Genomic DNA, 24,564 nt, shown 5'->3' with positions numbered 1-24,564 from the left:
CAAAGAAATAAATATATAAAATCATTATAAAAATTAAAAAATAAAGCATTATGAGAAGGCCAGACAGTCCCCCTCACTTAGTTATTAAAGTTTCTGAACATAAAGCTAATTGATGTGTTTGTTTCTTAAAATGTCTGGTAAAGTGCTGGCTCCACAGTTTTTCCTAACAAATACTGTACCTGCTGCCTGAGTGATTGACTGAGTAGATTAACTAACTTTCAAAGCCGCTATGATTTTACATTCCTATTTTCCAGAGACCTCTCCGTAATTCAATGGGACAGATAATGACCTACACCTGAGGACATCTGGTTTGACAGGAAGAAACATATTCTAAGGAGTTCTAAGGAATGTTCAAAATAGTTTCTGCTAACGTGTTTACTTTCTTAATGAAAATAGGCCTTTCACATTCTCTTGAAATGATAACCTTATAGTCTCTGAATGACATCTTAAGCACACACACTTAGCATTGTGCATAACACACTTAAAATGGCAATAATTTTGACTAAGTCACAAAAAGTATTCAAAGCCTAAGACAACCTGCACAGGGTGGATTTATAATAAGTATTTCATAAATGATGGGAAAATGGTTACTTTCAGAATAACCCAAATGATATTAAATTAACTCAAGGAACACAATACAGTAGTCAACATGAATCCACATGGATCATCAGCACATTACATGTCAAAGGCACAGTGCAAAATATAACCAAGTTTCAAAGTGGTATATGTAGTACAATGCAATTAACATAAATATGAAAATGTGCGAAAAATACAGTATCTTCTGTATGGGTGCATAGCTTGCTGTAAATGTGAGAGAGCAGGTAGAGTTACTACGCACTGTTGCACTCAACACAACTCCTCATGCCAAGCCTTGAAAACACATGGTAGAATGAAAGATTCTAGCTCAGAATGTTTGTTCCTAAGAGTCAAATTGTCTGTAAGAGACAAAGTGGGGACCACTGGAGATAGGAAAGAGGCATAGTAGTATTTAGAATGTTTTGTTAAAAAATAGATTTGTGGGGCTCCTGGGTGGCTCAGTTGGTTGAGTGTTCAACTCTTGATTTCGGCTCAGGGCATGATCTCATGGTTTGTGGGTTTGAGCCCCACATTGGGCTCTTTGCTGACAGTGCACAGCCTGGTTGGGATTCTCTCTCTTTGGCCCTCTCCTGCTTGTGCTTGCTTTCTCAAAGAAAACAAACAAACAAACAAAAAAAAACAAACCACCTATGCAAGTCAAATTCCAAAAATACCTTCTTCAAATTCTGACAATCAGTAAACTCTTAAATGGCAGGTAATTTCCTGTCTCAACAGAATGATCTCATCTCTTCTGTCAGCTATGAAAAAGAAACACAGAAATGTAGTTTACATACCAAAACATCCATCCCGGGGACATATTTGAGGGCTATCTTATAGTCTTTTGGAAGATTTGCCACCTACAGAGACCAGAAGAAAAAAAAAGAAAGAAAGGAAAATAAATCCATGAGAAAACTCATACAGACCAATTAATCATACCGTTTTTAGTGGTTTGGAGAAAAACACATACACACCCATTATATTGTTGTTAAGTTACCACTGAATTTCAATATTTACATAATGATTTTCCTTTCTTGATTTCCCTTTATAATCACAGGTACTCTCCAAAAAAAAGGAAGTGACAACACAAATCTTTTGGACTCCAAATTCAGTAACAAGTGGCTAAATATAATCCAGTGAATTTTGGAAACATCTAAATTTCCAATTTTTATCTGTGGTCTTGGAATTCCCTTTCAGGACTAGTTTCCTACTGTTTCACCAAAGAATCAGTAATATGATCTGTTTTGTTTGCTTTGGATTTTTTTTGTCAGTGGTTCTCAAAGTGATGTGTCAACATCACCAGGGAACCTGCTAAATGCAACTTCTGAGGCCACATCAGACCTACTGAATCTTACTTAACAAATTCTTTAGATGACTTTGACGCAAGTTGAGAATTTGTTGATCCTAGAAATAAAAAGTCAGTGAAACTTCAAAAGAACTACTACTTACGAGATCCAAGTGCCTTCTAACTTAATTTTTAAAGATTCAGTTCTATGAGAGAGCTTATTCTGCTTCACCAGGCCTTAACAAAGGTCTCCAATGTTTACCTGGCTTCTTTTGAAGCCTTTTACAAAATATCTAACACATTTCCATCAGTCCTTGTGGCATATGTTGACCAAACACCTGATTTGGAACCAAATCTAAATTCTGTCCTTTGGTTTCTTTCTCTCATTTATAAAATGGAGATAAAAGTACCCATGTCAAACAGTCAATGTAGAAACTAACTGAATGTGACAAACACATCATAAAACACTCAACCCAGATTCTTTGAGATATTGGTAACTGATTTCCAGAGCATATATCCTGGTATCTTACAGAGTTCTAGGTTCCCTCATCTCCTGTCCTACAAACAGCACTTGCTTGGTCATGCCACTATTACAATTTACAGCTGAATATAGCCAACAACTAACTGATTTAGACCAGGGAATCTTAAGACAACATATGGAGTAAAAACATGGTTTTGCACTATTCCATCTTCAATAAATCCCAAAGCTTTGCTGTTCCCCATATTAAGCTAGGATCTTGCTCACGTTTCCTGGACTGGGTCTCCCCTGACAAGTCTCCCATAACACAATCTGTATGTTTCTTCTTGGCCAATAGCTTCTAGAATCTGAGAAAATTTTGGTGAGAAAAGAATCTAGGCACAGGCATAAGCAGTCAGAAAGGAGCCAAAGTAGTAACTGCTCTCCTGGCACTTACCACCATTCAACCTCCAGTGGTACAGCTTACTCATCTTACTCTGGAGCCTGACCTTTTCTGCATATTTAGTACGGGCCAGACACTGTGCTCATGAAGGGCTTACGTTGTATGATCACATCCAATCTTCCCATCCCTGTGACACATTAGCTCTATTTAACGGACGTAGAACTTGGGGCTCAAAGAGGTCACACAGCCAGTAAGGAGTATGGACTAGAACTAGAACTCAGATTTTGGCAGCAGTGCCTCCCATGCCTCTTCGTTCTACTGCACCTTTCATCTACTCTGCACGTTTGTCCTGTGTACTTTCTTCCTCTCAAATTTCTCCCCACACTTCCAGAATTTCTTTTGTCTTTTGGGTCTTCACCCCCGTCTTTAAAAAGCAAAATGGGGGCGCCTGGGTGGCTTAGNAAAAAAAAAAAAAAAAAAAAAAAAAAAAAAAAAAAAAAAAAGCAAAATGACCCAGTCATTTTATGTAAGCCCTGCTGGCAAAGAAACAGCTGACACTTCTGTGGGTGTAAACACTGGAATTAGACTCAGCAGCAGTATTCTGTTATGTTATGAACCAACCTTGTAAATTAAAGCCATTCCAGATGGAAAAACCGGTGTTCTGAACACAATCTGCTTGACAATCTAGTCTCTTCTTCGGGATAATTTACATTATCTTTATCTATCCATCTGTATAAAATGGACAGAATTTGTATTCAGCAAACTTAGGACCTGAGTATATATATATACATACACCTAATGAGCAGAAGAAATATAAGGGATCTGGCCAATTCATTTTATTATTCATTTATATATAAAAATTGGTTCAAAGAAGTCAAAGAAACCTTACAAGAAGTTCTCTGACCAACACACTGAAATCTCCATACCTTACTACTTAGGAGTGGTGGTGGTATATAATAATTTCTGCATTAAACTGATTTACTGACATTTAATTTCTGATAGGATAAAAAGTAACAGTATTTTGGAAAACTGCTTTATAATTCATAAAAAATTTTCATGTACAGTCTGCCACAACCTCATGAGACATAGATTATTAAGTATATTTTATAGATGAAGATATGGAGGCTCAGAGAGGTTAATTGGTATCTCAAGGTAGCAGACATCGAGAGTTCCAGATGCAGGAAGGATATAAACCTTGCCCCGTGTGCTGGGCTCAGCAAGTCACCTACAGGGCAGTCTCCCTTTTTTATTTTCTTGGCTTACACTGGCTCCTTTCCAAATACATTTGGAAGATAACTTAGGGTGTCGAGTTGTAGATTCTTATGGCTGCTTCATGAATTAGTGTATTACTTTCTAAGCACTGAAGAGTGTGTTAATGCACACTCAGTACAGATAACCTTGTGATAAATTCCGCTTGATATACATGGATCAATACAGAAAGATTGATGGTACAGAGGGAGCCATGGGCCTGGAATTTAGAAGATGTTCCTTTGAGTTAGTTTCATGTACGAGTCACTGCACAGGTTGTGGGAATACACTGTTCAGGTTAGATCTAGGCCCTCCGCATGGTAACTCCAAGATCTTAGACAAGTTCCTCAATCTACTTTAGCCTCAACTTTTTTTCTACATAGAGAAGGGATTATATGCAAAGACAAAGAAATGGGAAAGCACAAGGTGTGTTTGGGAAACCGTGGACAGATAAATCAAGCTCCGGTAGGTAAGAGGTAGGAAATATGCCAGGAAAGCCACATGAGAGAAGGACTTTAGTGTTGGGCAAAGGAGGCCCAATGGGAGACAGTGAAGTTCGATAGGACATGTTTTACCACCAGAACTCTACAGCAAGTCACTTCCTCCTTAGATACATCATTTCTTCTCTATAGAACTTCTACTATTTGTCTGTAAAATAAAGGGAGCAAACTAGATAATTACTTAAAAAGAGTCTGATTTAACTTTCTCACAGAAGAAGTGGTGCTACACTTAAATGTCTAAGCAGGGAGGGATCAAGACAGTAAATTCAGGAAGATTATTCTGGAAGGATGGATTGAAGCATAGGTAGAAGAGAGACCAGGAACAGTTTAGAAGACCACTAGAAAAGTGTTCAGCATGTATTAAATATTTCTATAGAGGTCAGAGCTGGGAAAACAACAATAAAAAAAAAAATTCAGGAACAAGGTTTAGAATCCAGGGAAGAAGCCTGTTGGTAGAGTTAAATGGATAAGTAATCAAAACTATAGATTTCAAAAACAAATCTATAGTTTTTTTTTTTGTTTTGTTTTTTTTTTTAAAGAAGTTCAGGGCAAAATATAAAATAATGAAATGGAACTTAATGGATGGAAAATTTTACCAATGCCAAATTATCCCAATGAGCTTCGTGGTTTGGAGTATGAGGATGTCAACACTATGACACACTGTAAAATGCATAGAACAGCAAAACAAGTCCCCTTATAATGGGCCCACTATGCTGGATGGGCCCCTTTGATTGTCTTTTTTGGATGTCTTGAGGAGTGACCATACTCAGTGACACTGGGGAAAAACAAACAAAAAAATGTATAAGGGACAGCATACGGAAATGCTGAAAACTCAGCCAAGAAAAAGTATTTTTATGCCAAATTGGCACTGGCTACATGGCAGGCCCTAAAGGTATTTGGACTCCGGAGGAAAAGAACTCAAGGTTAGATCACTGAATGCCCTCTCTAGATCGCTAATCTAAAATCTTTGGAACTCATAATTCAAATGTCCCTGAGGTCTCTAAATCTTATGAAATGGTGGCTTCTTGAACATTTGCTGAGACACATACTTGTCTCAGTTGTTTTTCCCAAGTTCAAGGTAACAATCAAAATACAGGAGTGGTAACTCCTGATTCTCTTGACACTGTACATAAAATGTTGCACATAAGTGAATGTCTCTGGGAAAAGAGTCCACAGTTTCCAGAGTTTCAGACCCAGAGAAGTTTAAGAGTCGCTGCTGTAGAGGGGGAAAAAAAATCAATGCTTATATTTAAATATCACAACCTACTCATGTACGTACAGCTTAGTATAATGCTGGTTTTCAGAAATAACACAGGAGACAGCTTTTTGCTTTTTAAATTTTTCCTCATAAGTCATCTCCTGTTAATATAACTCACAAACACAACTGTCTTTGGTTTTCAAAGGTACTTTTTAATAACTCCATTAGCAACTAAAAAAAAAATAAGATGACAATTTTACAAGACTTTTGTGAGTCCTCTTTTCTCAGTACAGAATACCTGAAAGTTAGAGGACTTGTCTCCCTCCAAAAACAAAAACAAAAAAGAAAGAGAAAGAGACAGCGGGAGTAAAAGACCATTTACATTATAATCATTTCCTCACCATAAACTGACTACTACTTAGGAAGTAAAATTCATGAGGTTACAATGATAGTTCTTTTAAAAAAAATTTTTTTAATGTTTGTTTATTTTTTGAGAGAGATAGAGTGTGAGCAGGGGAGAGGCAGAGAGAGGAGGAGACAGCAGGTTTCAGGCTCCAAGCTGTTAGCACAGAGCCCGACCCAGGCTCAAACCCTCGAACTGGGAGACCATGACCTGAGCCGAAGTCAGACACTCAACCAACTGAGCCACCTAGGTGCCCCTACAATGTAGTGCTTAAAACTGCAGTTGACATTTACATCTTAAATTGCAACATTATGAACTAGGTTCTTGTGTTCCAGAAACAGAGAGGTTCAAACCTCTCCACTCAGTTTCCTATTTCTAGATAAGGATGATCAGGTCACTTATCACTAGGTCTCAGCTTCCTAATCAATAAACAGGGGGTAAAAATAATTACTTCCTAGGACTGTAATGACTAAAGGGGGGAAGTGCTTTGCATGGTGCCTGGATACTCATGCAGTAACTACTGCTTTAAAAAGTCAAGGAGTAGGAGACATACTACAAGTCGGTCATCCTGTAAAGGAAAAATTATTTTTTCTTCACAGTAAGTCAGACATGCTTGGTAATATAGTAGGCGATATACTTGTTTTACAAATATTATTTCTAATATACTTCTGTCCTTTCTTTGAATACTGAAAGTCCAAAATTTAGTTTTAAATGGAAAAAGAATTTCTACTGACCACAGAAGAAATTAAAATGCTAAATACAGCAAACTAATAAACTTTAAAAACTATCCAGCTGTCAAACCATTGTTCAAGGCTCCAAAAATAAAAACAAAAAACCCTATATGGTTGTAATTCTATTTGAAGAACATTTTATTTGAAGAAAATCAGAATTATCCAAAACTGTCTGAAGTGAAATTTTTCTGAGATATTTTATGATCTCCCATTATGTTAAAATAAGTGCCTATCACCAGACCAGGAAAACCATAAATTCTTGTGTTTTAATTCTATTCTACTGATTTGTAGACCGACCCTGAAAGACAGAGTAATTTCACCTTTATGAGATGTGGTTGGGACTGCAGCATGCCTTAAACATTACTCAATAGATATTTTAAAATAGGTTTTAAAAAGCAACATAGTCACATTTAATCAAATACCCCCAAATGGAAGAAAACCATGATCGCAAATGAACGGAATAGTTGGAAGAACAAAAGGAAAAACTAACTTGAACTGTTTCAGTATTTGGATGCATCTTTATATTAACACTTAGAACGGTTAAAAGCTGCAGCCTAATTATCCCAGAGATACTCATTTTTAAAGTTTGATTCATTCTCTTCCCAGATACTTGACCCTTTAGGTAGGACTGAGTTTGCCATTTAAAACAAGTCTTGCAACATTTTTTAGAAACAAAGCAAAATGTTCTGTAAATAGATGAACTATTATGCTGAGCAAACATGCCAGAATTCCAAATGAAAACCATAGGGACTGTAGGGCAGCACAAAAGAGAAGAAGAAATTAAAAAAACAAAAAAATGACAGTAAGGTTGTAAATCATGTGCTTCTGTGGCATGAGAATCACCCCAAGCAAACAGACTTCAGGTTGGTGGGCACAGTGCAAGTTGCCACCTAATGCCAAGGCAAAAGTGGTAGACTGTGAAGAAATAAGTTCAAAGAAATTACTGTGAGCAAAGGTAAAATGGTACTATCAACCTATTTTATTTTTCTTCAAATAGAATATGCTAAGGTTATGCCTGCAAAACAAATACCTCTTGTTCTATGTAACCTCCTGGGGTCCAGGCTTTACTGACTTATTCTAAAAGGTGCAACCTCACAAAGTATCGTTATGGCAATGAAACAATTTCAGAGCTGAAAAGGGCCTCCAAGAAGACTTTAGTAGTGCTTCTCTTTGGGGGTAGGGGTATCACAGGCTTCTCTGGGAAATGAAAACTATATGCCCTCTTTCCAGAAATGCACTATAAAGTGTACACAGGCACAATCTGGAGCTCTACTTGCAAGAGTTCAAAGTTTATAAATCCTAGAGTCAGAACAATTGATCATGTCCATGTTCCTCATTTTAAAATCCAGAAATTGAATCTCGGATTTATTTGTCCAAGTTTACACTGCAAAGTAACAACATAGCTGATGCTCAACTAAGCCAGTATGCCTAACCTTGAGATGCACTCTGCCCCACTGTAGAGAGAGGCTGTGGTTATCTGTATCCATACAACTCCGAAGTCACTCATGCTGTTGTCTGAATTAGTGAAATGCAGTTTTAGGTTAAGAATGAGAACACTTTTCCCCCCAAGATGAAAAAACCACAACCTTAGAAGCTTTATGGCCTCAGCAGTCCTTGCACTTCTGTGCAAATCCCTGTCACCTAGGATGCTACTTGGAAACCTTACAGTTCCTACACACCATCTCCACACGCCCAGACTCGGTATTTCTGCAGTGGAGCTCTGATAGCTGTATTTTCAATAAGTATCCTAAAAGAGTATGACTGAACGATTCTCAGATGATATCCTACAAATGCTGGTTTATAGCAGTGACTTTCCAACATTTTTTCAGGAGCTTGATTCTTTTTTTCAAATCAAATCTTCTTTGGAAATCCAGATACACAAAGGTAGAGTGGTCATGTGGGCTCTAGGAGTCTGTCTACAACCAGTGTTGTAGAAGGCACATCACTGGTAAATGAGGTCAGAAGCTGGCTTCCCCGCTCCTGAGTCTCAGTTTCCTTATTTATAAAATAAGAAATAAAATTTATCCAGATGGTCTCTTAAGTTCTCTTAAAGCTCCAGTATGCTATGATCCCACACCACACTACCACTACTAACAGCTAGTATTTAGTGGGTACTTACTATGTTCCTAACACTGTTCTACCAACTGATTCAATCCTTAAAATTACTCTACAAAGTACTATTAATCTTAATACTGATGAGGAAACATAGGTCCAAAGAAGTTATGACAATAACTACATTTAGAAATCTATATATACATTCTCTCTTTCTTAATCTATAAGACAAAACTGGGAAATAGAAACTAAGATTTAGAAAGCTGGTTACTTAGCTAAGGTAAAAAAGCTGGGTTTTATATTCAGGTCTACCAGGGTATCTGGGTGGCTCGGTCAGTTAAGGGGCTGACTCTTGACCTTTTTGGCTCAGGTCACGAGATCATGATTCCTGAGATGGAGCGTCGCATCAGGCTCCACACTGACAGCATGGAGCCTGCTTGGGATGCCCTCTCTCTCTGCCCCTCCCCCGCTCGTGCACGCTCTCTCTCTCTCTCTAAACAAACAAACAAAACAAACTTATAAAAAAAATTCAGGTCTACCACAAATTCCAAAATCCATTCCTTAACCAATATATCAGCACAGGTCGGTCCTATATTACATCACAAAATAAATTACCTCTATTTAGATTTTACTTTTCGGTAATCTCTATTATACTGGACATGGGGCTTGAACTCACATCCCTGAGATCAAGAGTCTCATTCTCTACCAACGGAGTCAGCCAGACGTTCCTACAATGACATCTTTTAAATGGTATCCTTGTTATTGTGGTATTAACGATATATATTCATATTTTTATGGAGATGATTTATCTTCCAAACTAGATTATGAACATTTTGAGGTCAGGGATTATTTTCCTATTTCCTTCACTATGAAATACAGGCTGTGAATTATGCCAGTCTTTATTTGGTTAGAAGTAATCTGAGTCCAACTTTTTATTAACTTGATTTTTTTTTTCAACAATCCAAAGTAAACACACTAATTTCACTAAATCAACTCTTGAAATGAAAAAATGTCCCAAGTCAGTTGCTGGGAGGGGAAAAAACCCCTTGTTTTCAGTCTTAGGATTCACATTTGTCCTTGGGGTGAGGAACAAAATTCAGTGTCAATATTAACAAGTTATCCCTTTCCTAGGTACTACTTCCTCATTTATCCTTCTTGCCATTTTTCATTGTATCACCTGATAGGTAACAGACTGAGAATAAGCAGATGTCTAAAGACAAGGATGGAAATCTTGGAAGGTAGTTTTAACACCTACTTATGCCCCTTCAAAATACTAGTTTGACATTTCACAGGAAGTAAAGATTATTAAGTAGTATTCCTTAAATGCTAAGCAAGTAATAATGCTAAGTAATTTTTCTTAAATACCATGTTAATCTTTGACATGCTTGGCCTATGGTCAAACATACAATCACCTTCCAACTATGATTCATTGCCAATATACTTGACATTTGCCCTTTAAGACCACGCCAGGTCTCCACTGCTCATCCTCAGCTCCACGGTCATACCAGCATCCCCAGGAGACCTGTAATTTCCCAGCTATGAGCTCCTTTAAGCATACTTTGGAGACTCATGTTAGTCTGAAATCCATATAAATTCAGGTAACACGGATAAAGCTAGTCATAATAAGAATTGGGACCTATTAGGATTACGACACTTTGGTCTCCAAATGTTGACTGAACAGATCATCTAGAGCAGCAGTTCTTCATTCTCTCAGAAATTTCTTTAAAATGTAGACGCCTGGAGCCCTTCCTCAGATCGATCATTGTATCAGTTTTTTGGAGTGCTGCCCAGACACCTGTAATTTTAATAAGCACCACAGGTGACCACAATGCTTATCACAGCAAAACACATCAGGTCTTCATTCACTGAACAATGAGGGCCTTCTACTGATATAAAATTTAGGATATAAGCACATATTTTCCTTTTTAGTATAGTTTCTTGGATCACAAATTAACAAGTAACTTGAGGAAGAGGTCCATGCTCTATGTTCTTTAGAAGACAAAATCAACTTTCTCACCAATTCCCTATACCCAATACCTAACAGGGTACATAGAGCAGGCAAATGGTGCATTGCTTTGGTCACCAGCCCCTTGAAAAAAGTGTCCGAGAATACTTGTTTTTAATCCTGAATCTGCTGGGCATCCTTCTGAGGAATCTGCATAAAGTGTGCGTGTGTGTGTGTGTGTGTGTGTGTGTGTGTGTGTGTTATTAATTCTGCATGAAGCCAAAGCCAGACAGACTCTGATCCTAGTATTAAACTTTTGTTTTGAAATTTGGCTTTGAACCCCAAATAAAACATAAACCAGGAAATGTATATCAAAAGTAGAGGAGTATCTCAAAAAATGTAATTTTCTTTCTTTTCTCCGTATCACAACCCTTATTTCTTCCCTATTCTCATATCTCTGTTCTCTAGACAGTTTTCAAATAAAAGAATGCCACTTAGCTCTTTTGAACCAGGAACTTACAAAAATGCTTCTCAAAGTTTGTTCATTGTGAAATCACACACTGCCGCTCAAGTGGGCACATAAAATCTCCCCTAGGTCAGGAGAGTTGGGCGGAATACATTCCAGATGCTGTAACATCTCCCTCTCTGTGGTATGCCTTTTAAGACAATCTTGGCATGAAGCTGGCAGTGGCCAAGGGGCACCGGTGTAAAATGTCTTTTGCTAAGGGAAGAGTTCCAATGTGACAAACGTGGGAGAGAAGTCGTTGAACATTTGGGTAACAAACTCTCCTCCAGCTATGTTCTCAGAGGGGGCACACACCCACCCACATGTGACAGGGTCTTCATGTTGTTGGAAAGGGGAGAATGGCCATCTCAGATCTTTTTTGTTAGGCTTGTTAGAGAAGAGTAGGAAGGCATGTGGAGGGTAAATAGGACACACTGAGGAACCCACAAGAGAGATAATGGGAAACAAGCTAGTGCTGCCACATTAGCACAGAGAACTCTCCAGTGTCCTTCACTGTCTGTGACAGAGATGAGAAAATGAGCAAAGAAACAAAGTCACTGCAGTGATGTACCACAGATTCTCCATGACCTCACATACCTCCCTACCTGCTCTCTATAAACCCTTCAGAGTAACTCCATGATTTATCTCCTCGTCTTAGAAAAATACTAACTTGGGACAAGAAAAAATAAAGTCTTTTTCAAAAAACACAAGAAACCATCACAGCGAGCGAAAGCGTTCCTTACTTACCAGTTTTGTCACATCTTTCACATCATCAGTCACGCGGTTCCTGCAGAGCCCTTTAGTTTTGACCAGAGGGTTAAATAGGAGCAGCTGAAGATAAATGCAAGTGACAATCCAAGTCTAGATGAAAACAGAAAAATTGCTGGTGATGACCAGTTACAAACCATAATCACTCAAACGACTGCATCTTACACTTTAAGGTGGAAAAGATAATCTCATATTAAAAAAAAAAAGCTACTGGCTTAAATATAATTAAGTGCTAAGTATTCAAAATACGCTGACCAAAATTTTTTAAAAAATTGTCCATTAAAATGTGGTTTGGATTTTTCATTTCAATGACATTATTGTTAACTTTTGTCAAAAGCTTTCTGAGGCCAATTAGGAATGAACAATTAGGCAATTTCAAATGGCAATTAGGAATGAACATGTAGCAACTTATAAAGGATCTACCACAAAAGGTGTTTTGTTTTAAACTAGGAACGTAAGAAATTCATACCTTAAGGCACCAAAAGAGGCTTTCTGTATACTTTAAGTGTATACTGTTTGGCAAGTAGCAGCAAACCCTGAACAGTGCTTTAAATCTGATAGTGTATGATAGTACTCCAAAGTGAGGGAGAGAGATGTATTTTTAGATCTGGGACAGAATTTAACCTCATTTAGGAGACATCAAAAGAATCATTGTTTTTAATGACAGCTTTTTAACCACTTAATAAGGAAAAACATTTCCTTTGTGAAGAGGAAGACATTCTTGAACCCTAGCATGAATTAATCTCTCTCTCTCTCTCTCTCTCTCACACACACACACACACACACACACACACACACACACACACCACATGAGAGCTCACACATACTTCTTGAAAATCCTACCATGTTTTGTAGTTACTTTTATGCAGGACTTAATTTTTCATACTATACTAGATTCTAAGTTTTTAAGAAACTGGGCACCCGATTCTCTTTTTTTAAATTATCCTTAAAACACACAACATAGCACCTTGCATATTAAGAGCTTTTAATGTAAATACTGGCAGGATGAATCAGTGACCAAAGTAAAAACTGTCTAATGCTTCAAATTCAAATCCAATTTATTGAGCACATATTGTGAGGCAGGGGCTGTGCCAGTCGCTAGGGAAACAAAGGTGATGAAGATGCCCTTGAAGCTCAGAGGCAGGTGCATTAATAATATGTGCACTCGGCGATAAATGCTTTGGGAACACAAAGAAGGAAGCAATTAATCAATTAACTTTAAGGAAGAGAACCCCTTGGCAAGAAGACAGCGCCAAGGAAAGCCAGAAGAAAAATGGGGCTCTAGTTGGCTTCTGGAGGACGAGGAGGGGTTTGCAAGAGTGGACAAGAAAGGGATGAGCATTCGAGGAAAAATAAATAGCATGAGCAAAGGCATGGAGATGTGAAGATATTTAAATGTGAGAGTTCTTTTATGAGTTAATGTTTGTCTACGGTATCTTGAAATTATACGAAGTACATCTGCACATGGCTAGAAACCTTTCCTCGTTATGTAACTAGCCAGGTACTTTTTAAAAACACTGGATTATTTTAGGGGCACCTGCGTGGCTCAGTCGGTTAAGCGTCCGACTTCGGCTTAGGTCATGATCTCACGGTTTGTGGGTTCGAGCCCTGTCGTGCTCTGTGTTGACACAGAGCCTGGAGCCTGCTTCAGATTCTGTGTCTCCCTCCCTCTCTCTGACCCTCCCCTGTTCATACTATCTCTCTCTCTCTCTCTCAGAACTAAATAAAACACTTAAAAAAATTTAAAAACACTGGATTATTTTCAATTAATAGCTGCACACTAACTAGGTGTTAGTTACACTGGACCAAGTGATGATCATCAGTTATAGAAATATGACTACAATGCTACCTACATAGATAAAAGTGGCTTGTAAACAAAATTTAAGCCTTTTTATTGTTTTGCCATTGTGACCTATTTTAGCAGTAATCCTGTTTAAGGTTGGTTAAGGCTACTTTGAACACTGAGGGGTCACGCTGTTCACAGCACTGTCTCCCTTGGATTGAAATGAAGACTAAATTGTGCAAATGAGTTCTTGAAAGCAACCAGGATGTTCTTCAGTAGGTGGATAAACTGTGGCATATCAGAAAATGGGATATTTTTCAGCATTAAAAGGAAATGAGCTACCCAGCCATGAAAAAACATGGAGGAAACTTAAAATGTGTATTATTAAGTGAAGGAAGCCAATCCCAAAAGGCTACATACTGAATGATTCCAAATATAAGGACATTCTGGAAAAGGCAAAACTATGTAAACAGTAAAAAGATCAGTGGCTGCCAGAGGCTGTAGGGGGAGGGATGAGTAGGTGGAACACAGTATTTTTAGGGCAGTGAAAATACTCTGTATGATACTATAACGGTAGATACTGGTCATTATACATTTGTCTGAACTCACAGAATGTAACATTGAGGGTGAAACGCTAACATGAACTATGGACACTGGATGATTCAGAGGTGTCAATGCAGGTTCATCATACCACCCTGTGCATGTGTAGGGGCAGGGAACACATGAGAAATCTCTGTACTTTCCTCTCAATTTTGCTGTGAACCTAAAATTGTTCAAAGAAAGTAAGTCATTAAAAAAATCACTTTGATTGCTGTGGTGAGAACTTTAGGGTAGCAATAGGTAGAAAAACAGACCAGTTAAGGGCTATTGTTATCATCCAAGCAAGAAAGGGTTATAGCAATGCAGTGACCAGAAGTGGTGAGATTCTGGACGTATCCTGCAGGCTCAGCCAATAAGATTTCCTGACAGCTGGAGTGCGATTTGAAAGAGTCAAAAGGGACTCCAAGGATTCTGGTTTGAGCAAATGAAAAGATGGTGCTGCCATATGGGGAAGGCTGAAGTTGGGGAAGGTCTGGCGGTCTGATCAGGAGTTGAAGTTTGAGTGTGCGAAGTTTGAAATGTCTCTGAGATCGTAGTTATGATGATACTAGGTCATGATATTTGAATCTGGGTTTAGGAGGGAAGCTTGGGCTAGATACATAAATGACAGCCTTTGATGTATAAATGGAATTTTAAGCAAAGAATGGATGAGCCCATCAAGGGAATAAGTACAAATAGATAAAAGAACAAAGGACTGAGTCCTATGGTGCTCTAACTGTAAAAGGTCTGGCAGAAGATTTAGAACTCACAAAAGAACCTGAGAGAGAAGCCAAAGGAGGAGGAGGAAGCCAAGTTAAAAAAAAAAAAAAAAAAAGGTACGTTAAGGAGAATGGGGTCAAACTACGTCAAATACTCATAATACGTCAAGTAAGAGGAGAACTGAGGACTGACCACTGGATTTGGCAGAGCTCAGGTCACCGGTAACATTTTCAAGAACAGTTTTACTGAAGCATGTACGGGGAAAACCCAGTCTGGTATGGGTTTAAGAGAACATTAGAGAGTAATCAGAAACAGTGAATGTAGACAGCTCTTTGAAAGAGCTGTCCTTCAAAGGGGAGCAAATAAACAAATGAATAAATAAAAACCAGTGGGGTGGTAGTTGGCAAGGACTGGACGGAGGGAAGAGATTTCTCTTTAAGATTGAAGAAGCACCAGGAAGTCTGTATGCCCCTGTGGATGATCTAGCAGGAAGGTGCCACAGGGCGATGTGCGTCAGGAGACAGGCAACAGGCAACTGCTGAAGTAATGTTCTTGAGAAGGCAAGAAGTGGGGAGATCTGGCTCTCAAGTATAGGACCTGGCTTTACATAGGAGCATATACCGTTCATCAGTACTATCAGACAGAATGTCTGAAATGTGAGTGCAGGTGTGGGTGAGTTTTCAACAATACGGATGAATGACAGCTACCCTTTACTGAACATTTACTATGTACCAAAAATGTTGTGTATCTCATCATAATCAAATTTTAAGTTTCATATATTCTAATGATGGAGAAATTGAGCTACAGAGAGATTTGGCGACTTGTAAGTGGTAAAATCCCAGGTCTGTCCACAATTCTAAATCCTGTGCTCTTCACCACCCAGTACTGTCACAGCACTCCCACAAAGCTGTCACATCATTGGTGAGGGCTCCAAATAGCACAGCTCTAAATGATCATAATTGTTCAAACAGCAAACATACCCAGGCATGTATGTTCCATAATCCATGTCACAGCCGAATACTCTGTTTTTCGGATTACCATACTTTTTAATATGTTCTATCATAGTTTTCAAACATATATTGATAACAGACTTCTATTAAGAATTGCAAAATAATGTCACCAAGGCAGCATCAAAATATTTTTTTTTGCATCAGTTATATACAAATATCAATAAAGATAGATTCCTATAAAATGAGCAAAAGCCTATTTGGTCAGGGCTAAAATTAAATCTGTTAACACATTCACACATCTCTAACAAACTTGAAGCACTTTATTTTAAAGCTGTTAAATAAACTTCTGTTGTAATTTAACTCTCTATATACTTAGCTAGTAGTAAGGAATAGTTAACTTTTGTAAAATTCAACAGTTCACTCTGGCAAAGCTAGACATCAGAATAGAGGAGAAATCAAAGAGAAATGTCCCTCATCAGTATTCTTGTGAGAGGGCTTACTTCTTTATATGGAAAAGTAACTTTTCAGTATTATTCTGTAGAGAATACAGACATTTTTCTAACATATAGTATACATACTTTCTTGATTTCTTAAACAGTGGGCAGAAGTATTAAGCTTTACTTTTTTTAATGATTCAGGTTCATCAAATAAAAGGGAGACTAAGTGAAACAAGCCAAACACAAACAAATATTATATGATCTCACTTACATGCAGAATCTTAAAAAAAAAAAAAAAATATGGTAACAGTATAATAGAGTGGTGGTTACCAGAGACTGGGGTAAATCTAGATCAAAGGATACAAACATTCCAGTTATAAAATGAGTAAATGCTGAGGACCTAATGTACAACAAGGGGACTGTACTTAACACTATATTATAAAGGGTAACTGTGAGGTGATAGTTTGTGATCATTTCATGATGTAGGCTTGTATCAAAACATCACATTGTATTACCTTAAATATATACAATTTTTGTCATACTTCCTTAAAGGTGAGGGGAAAAAACATTTCAGTTATGCAGTTGTGACCACCTTTGCCTAAGTAGCTCCAAGTTATTATACTTGATTGAATGACTTTTTAAAATGTTTCTTTAGTTTTTGTTGGATGGCTTCTCAGTTTACTGGTTTCTCCCAGACTGTCAGGTCATTACCTGCAACATATTTTACTGCTAGTATGTCTACTTCTAGCCTCCTGCAGTCTCCATGGTAAAACACAACACATGGCCCATAGGAGGTGCCTATGGTAGTCAGAATTCTGGCAAAAAGATGGCCATGCCCTAATTCTTGGAACTCGTGAATTTTTTGCCTTGTATGGAAGAATGGACTTTACAGATGTGATTAAGCTAGCGAAATTGAGATGGAGAGACTATCTTCTGGGTCTAAAAGAGTCCTATAGCTCCTCACAAACTAAGAATGTTTTCCAGCTCTGGTGAGGAAACCACAATAAAGGAAGAAGGATAAGATGAGACATGTAAGGACTTTACTTGCCATTTCTGGGAAGGGGCCAGGAGTCAAGGAATGTCAGTGGCTTCTAGAAGCTGAAAAGAGGCAAGGAACAAAGCCAACCTTAGAGCCTTCAGATAGGAACGTAGTGGTCCTGACATCTTGATTTTAGCTCAGTAAGCCTACCAAGTTTGGATTTCTGAATCTGCAGAACTGGGACATAATAAATTTGTATTGTTTTAAGTCACTAAGTTTGTGATAATTTGTTATAGCAAAAACAGAAAAAAATGAGAGCTTAAGAAACTTAGTTTTTGAATGAATGAATGCATGACTGGTGTAGTGTTTTGATGTCTAAGCTTTCCTGGTAAGGAAAATTAACTGCTTCTGTCCATATTCTGGGCCCCCAAATCCTGCTTTAAGCAAGCAGCTCAGCTTTTTTCCTGCTTTATTTGTTCATGCTTCTGGGTAAGATTTTATTTAAACAAAGGTTTCCAAGGGCAAGAAAGAAAAAAAAACCCAGAAAACAAAAAAAAAAACCATGCTTTTGAAAACTGGTGGTGTGATGGCAGAGAACACAATATGGATCCAGAAAACCTCTGAGCCCCTTTACCATATGACCTCAAGCAAGTCAGTTAATCCTTTGAAGCACCTGTTTATCAGTGTAGAAGAGGAGAATAATTTTTGCCTTATGAACTTCACGGAGCTATGGGATCAAATAAAAACTTTCCAACTACAGGTGCTGTGCAATTATTTGTTGTGCGGCTTGTAGGTTTGGGATAGTCAAGGAAACCAGGGAAACAAAGGCTTCAAACTGAACAGTCAGGGAAAGGACTTTACAGAGTCAATCTTCCATGAACAAAGAGTAGGACCTTTGGTACATGGGTATTTTGACACCAATTTTGGATTCACATGCCTTTTTCAATGTATTTCTTAGTTCTCAACTGTGTTTAGAGTAGCTTCAGCTAATGCTGGTCTTCCAATTAAGCGAAGTATTTCCCCATCTTTGCTTTTGCACTCTTCCTATTTCTCTAATTTCTGGAAACTCCAACAAGGGTATACAGGCGCCTAAAGGTGGGGGTGTGTGTGCGCACACACACCCTACTGGAGACAGAATGCTGAAGCAAGATGTCCCTGCCTTTGTGACTTCTGTTCTAAAATGTATCATTTTACTTTGGGCAATCATCTCACTGGTTTTTTGTTTTGTTTTGTTTTTCCTGTAACATTCTCTGCTTCTGCGTATGACATTTCTCTTTGGCTACTTTGTTTTAGCATCCTACAACTTTTCTCTCTAGGTCACACTCATTGTGTGATAACCTCTCATTTCATGATAACCTTTCACTGCACAGACACATTAAACTAATCTTACTGTCGGCAGTTCTAGATTTCTTATTTGGAGGCGTGCGTCAAATGTGCCCCCCCCCCCCACATACTCCCCACATCACATAGAATTCCAATAACCCTTTCATTGCTAACAGTTGCCTTGAAATTATTTACATGATTAAAAAAATAAGCAATCTGTATGCACTGTTAGAACAATCCATACAATAGCAGTAGTTCTGGCAGAGGGACGAACAGTGAATTAACATTCGTAGTTAACTGTGAANGGTAATAGTGGCAGATCATACTGAAAAGAAGAGGGGGAAATTATAGTCAGAGACTGGAGACCCTGAAGACCTGAGACTTAGATCTCATTTCTGTTGAGAACCAGTCTCGGCAGATCCAAGGGACACTCAATCGCTCACCAATTCATCCTGAACATAAGAACCTTCCTTACAATAAAGAGCCACATGGCAGGAAAAGGAGCTGCAAAATCCCCCTAAAGCAAACTACTGACTTGATCTGAACATGCGTTATGACACAGAAGTTGCTTTGCAGACTTCTTTTCCTTTAGTAGGAACTAACATGATTGCAGCCCAAGAACATCAGGGGAACATATGGTCTTTGAGAAACCAGAAGATTCCAAGCTTCTCAACTTAAAATAAAAAACAAAAAACACAAAAAAACAAAAACCCCAAACTTTCCCATGAACTTGAGAAGCAACTTTAAGATACGCGTTGCCAGGGCCCATGTTTTGACTTCCCAAAATCCAAAACGTAGTGGAGTGTCTGTGGACCTCGTTTTCTTTATGCACAGACTTACAAAATGGTATTGGGTCTGCCCCGAACAAAACAGCAGCTGCTGCCAAAAACAACATTCATCTTCTCTTTAATCTCGAATGCCAGCTAGCGAAGCAGGCAGTTCCCTTGTAGCCCAAATGTGCTTTGGAAGCAAGCCAACTGGCTTAGCTACCCAGAGCCAGGAAAGCAAGTTACCAAGATACAGGTATAGTAATTAGTCCTGAGTTCAGGTCTTTTGAGGTCATATGAACCATATCGTTCAAAAATAACTGAAACATAAACCAACAACAGATTCTGGTTCGGTGAATAACCTTTGAATTCTACAGGATTTCTTCCTTCAGATTTTTATTTAAATTTTTGTTAATGTTTATTTATATTTGAGAGAGAGAGCATGAGTGGAGGAGGGGCAGAGAGAGAGGGAGGTACAGAATCCGAAGCAGGCTCCAGGCTCCAAGCTGTCAGCACAGAGCCCGATGTGGGGCTTGAACTCAAGAACTGTGAGATCAAGATCTGAGCTGAAGTCGGACACTTAACCAACTGAATCACTCAGGTGCCCCTTGATTTCTAATTCTTAAGAAATATACCATTAAACATTCTAGAGAAAATGACTAATCATACCACGCAAATTCTCTAGTGATTGTCCAGTAAGCTCAAGGAGCAAAGGAAACACTTAGCAGTAAAGTTTAGAAAAAATAAACCTGCTTTCAGGAAAGCAGATGTTAACAGGGTAGCTAAGTGAAAGTCAAGCCACCTTCAAGTCCAGATTGGTGTACTAAAGTCCTGTTAAGATCTACTTCCACATCTCTCCATGTAGACTCTTTTGTGAAGAACTGAAATAAAAATATTCTAGGGACACCTGGGAGGTTCATTTGGTTGAGTGTCTGACTTCAGCCCAGGTCATGATCTCATGGTTCCGGGAGTCCAAGCCCCACATGGGCTAGCTGCTGTCAAGCACAGAGCCTACTTCCGATTTTCTGCTCCCCTCTCTGCCCCTTCCCCACTTACACTCTCTCAAAAATAAAATAAAAAACATTAAAAAATATCCTAAAATATTGGTGATCTCTAAAACATGTGAATATGCTCTAACAAAAATTGAACAACCTAGAAATGAATTATTTAGTATGAAATCAGACAAACAGTGGCTTTAATGTAAACAGGGAATTTAAGGATTTCAGTGTATTCAATATATGGGGAAAATGAGAAAAATCACTATGGACAGTCCTTAATCTAAACATAAATGTTATTTAAAGGGAAAATGACTCACATACATAGACTCCTACTAAGGGCCACACACAGGAAGAACAGTTTGCAGATATTAAATATAACCTTCCCACCAACCAAATTACAGGTGAGTAAAACATGCTTCGGTGAGATTAAGTAACTTGCTTACGGCCACTCTACTAGTAAATACCTGAGCTGGGTTTAAACCAGTATCTATACTATACTAGGAAGAAAAATACTGGGCTAGTCACATAATAACACTGATTTCATTTATATTTAATGAACCATTCAATTTTATCTAAAATACCTATGCTATGAATGGGGTATAGGTCCCTTTAGTGGAATCAGTTTTTGATTGAAACCACCATGTAAAATTATTACTAGGCTGAGTAAACAAGTAGTACAGGTAAATCAAGTTACACTTCACTGTAGCTTATTTAAAAATTGCTTAGCTAGAGGGTAGGGAAGAAAACAAAGTGATAAGTTGTTCCTTCTGATAAAAACAAAATTAAGTGCTTCCAGACTTCTGAGAGCTACCTATTCATTTAACAAACATGTATGGGAGTGCCTGGGTGGCTCAGTCAGTTAAGTGTCCGACTTTGGCTCAGGTCATGATTTCGCAGTTCTTGAGTTCTAAGCCCTGCATCAGGCTCTGTGCGGACAGCTTGGAGCCAGAAGCCTCTTCAGATTCTGCATCTCCCTCTTTCTCTGTCCTTCCCCTGCTTGTGCTCTCCTTTTCAAAAATAAACAAACATTAAAAAACACACACACACACAAAGAAACATGTATGGAGTACCTGATAAGTATGTAAGATAAAGACACAGCAGATGCAGCAGATGTCTTCTTTGGCCTCTGGAAGCTCACATTACTAGGGAACGGGCGAGAGGGGAGGGGCTGAGGAGGGACAGCTAAACCTAACTTTGGGGAAACTGAAGGAGGGACTTCAGAGATAGCTCCTGGGAGATGACCCCTTCTTCGAAGGTGAATAGCAGGTAGCTGGATCAAAGAGAACAGGGGTGAAGACACCTACCTGGCAGAGGAAGTAGGAAGTGCCTGCAGAATTGGAAAACAGCATTTTCATGGAACTTCACATTGATGATATGACTGGAAAATGAGTTTCAAGGAATAAATAATAAAACAGAGGAAGCTAGAGAGAGAGGCAGAGGTCCTCCAAATTTTGCTAACTGATAAAGGATTTTATATTAGAGACATGGGGAGTTCTGAAGGACGTTAAGCAGGGGAGTATCAAGATCTGATTTTGGAAAGGCTTATCTGGTATCAGAATGAAGCATACACTGGGGGGTGTGGAGGTCATTGAAGTCATCAACTAGGGCAGAGGCAGTGGGAGTGAAGAGAAATGGACAAGTTCACGAGGATTTGAAGTTGACTGGGACTTGGATGGCCAGCACAGAGTGTGTGGGGTAAAAGCGGTAGGAGTCACAAATGACCTCTAGTTCCAATTTAGGTGACTGGGTGAAAAGTAGTGCTATTCACTGAGCCAGGATATGTAGAAGTGGTAGCTGGAGATTATTGGAAGTTATCACCAAAAACCTTGGGGGATACTCCCTCTAAGGAGGAGGAGAACTGTCTGCATGGAGAGGAGAGAATGAAAAGCCAAGCACGAGAGGCAAATCCATGGATTGCGGGATCTGCAATTACTGTAAAAAGAAAGCCTAAGAGGGCAAGCATGAGCACTAAAACAAGCACTGAAAACAGTCAACCTGATGGCTGCTGAAAAATACCTAATGGGGTTGACGCTGCTAAGGATAGTTTCCATGGATTGACAGAACTAGGAATCAAACCACAGTGGTAAATGAGCCAGGGGAAATTTCAAGGGGATATACTACAACAGCTTGAAAAGGAAGGAGAGCAGGTAATCTGGAAAGGCTAGAGTCCACTTTAGTCAGGGCAGAAGGAAAGACAGCTCAAAAAGTGTGGAGCTGTAATGATAAACTAAGCCTTCCTCTTTCTTAAAGGGTCTGTGTCTGGGAGCAACTCACCTGCAGTTAATGACAGCCAGGTGAGCTCTGAGGCACTGCCACTATGGAAATCCCTGAAAAGAACTTCTACCTTGGGCTAGAATCTAGGGCCTAGGTGTTCAAGCTCTGTTATTACTATTTTGCAATAGACACGTACATGGCAGAAGCGTTTGGGCCAGCAGTAGACTGTCATTAGAAACAATGGTAATGGAAGTCATTAGCTATTCGTAAACAGAGCAGTTAATATAAAAACAGAAGGAAAGAATTCTCCTAAGCAGTATAATCTGCTGTATTTTAGGGCGAGGCTAGCTGATGACTAATTCTAATCAATTTTACGGGGATGATATGTAACAAACCAAACTACGCTAGAAAATTGCTAGGTGCTAGTTTAAGGTTGAACCTACATGTACATATTTATTGCCAGATTTTTTTTTTTGCTATAATATACATTTTCAAAGAAATAGAAGACAGGCCCTCAAATTGGCATAGAAAAAAAATTAGGGCAGTTTTGAAATTCACATATTACCTTCAAACACTCCATAGGCACTCACTATTGTGTCAATTAGTGGCTCTTAAAATTAAATCACAATATGTACTCTGAGTGTGGTAGCTTTCCGAAAAACAGCTACAAAAACATAAATTGTAATTTATACTCTTTCAACTGTGTGACTCATTTCTGAAAGTATAAATCAAAAGCTCTGCAATTTTTGAAAACCTGTAAAATCTTTTGCACTCCCAACACCTGAGAGATGGAAAATGAATGTAGATTCCAGCTCCTATCTGATCCCATGTGCTGAATCTGAACTGAATGATTGCCCTAGAACTTGTGTTTTTATTGTTTTGTGTTGTTTTCTCCTATGGTTGCAATTAAATGTGCTAAGATGTCTTGTCACATAAGATCAGCTACCAGGAGTCCAACAAGTTGGGTCTCTAAGGGGCTTTTAATTTTTAAGAACTTACTCTGAGGAAGCAGCTCAGGGAATTTCTGAAGGTCTTTTCCTCACCTGGGCTTTTTTTTTTTTTTTTAACCACATTAAAATAAAATCTTTATACTATTTTAATTGTTTCCAAACTCCAAAAGCATCAAAACCAGTGGGGTTAAAGGCATAAACTCAAAGAATACTCACAATCTTGATCATTTCCTCCATCACATCAGATGATAAGCCCAATTTGCAAATATCAGGGCATAAGCATTCCTGATTATGCAACATGTGCTAGACACACCAACTTCCTCTGGTTGAGTTGAATACACTGTTCAAATGTTCCCCACTTTCACTGAAGGTGCCCTACTGGAAACAGAGGGAGTTGGCTGTCTTACATTCAGAAGAAAGTGTAATCATCTGGGGTGTTTACAAAGATTGCAGATTCCTAAGCATCACACAGAATCAAAATTTCTGAGGGTGCATCACAGAGATGTGCACTTTTAAAAAGCCCTCCACGTGATTTTTTAGGCATTCTCTAAAATCTGAGCCATGCTATTATTAGGCTGTACTAGCTCATGGGGGCTATATCATTACAGAAAACAAAAAGGTCTAAAAAGGTAAATGAGGTTGCATTTGGTTCAAGGGCTACATATTAGATGCTCCGGATTTAGAGCAACCTGAAAAAAGAAAAACTAAATGTACCTGAACAGTGTAGGAGTAGTGAGCATAGAGAGTACTATGGACTGGCTCTTTCAATCCCTACTCCAGCTCTCTCCTAGCACAT

The 24,564-nt window shown here is 38.6% G+C and overlaps 1 protein-coding gene across 3 annotated transcripts in view; it reads right to left on the bottom strand.

The window, feature by feature from the left end:
* The window catches only part of KITLG (KIT ligand), an 81,874-nt gene that overhangs the window by 35,099 nt on the left and 22,211 nt on the right, over positions 1-24,564 (bottom strand). For 2 of the 3 annotated variants that reach the window (XM_077772226.1, XM_077772229.1), the window contains exons 2-3: positions 12,048-12,161; positions 1,371-1,433 (exon numbers count right to left, since the gene is read on the bottom strand). In XM_077772226.1, coding sequence (XP_077628352.1) covers positions 1,371-1,433; positions 12,048-12,161 — 177 coding nt within the window. The remainder of the gene's footprint in view (positions 1-1,370; positions 1,434-12,047; positions 12,162-24,564) is intronic. The other variant, XM_077772227.1, reaches the window with a different exon arrangement.

Source organism: Crocuta crocuta, unplaced genomic scaffold (genome assembly GCF_008692635.1).
Source record: "Crocuta crocuta isolate KB4526 unplaced genomic scaffold, BGI_CrCroc_1.0 scaffold216, whole genome shotgun sequence".
NCBI lineage: Eukaryota > Metazoa > Chordata > Mammalia > Carnivora > Hyaenidae > Crocuta > Crocuta crocuta.
Note: the sequence above shows the minus strand (reverse complement) of the source record. Positions and strands in the feature narration are given on the sequence as shown.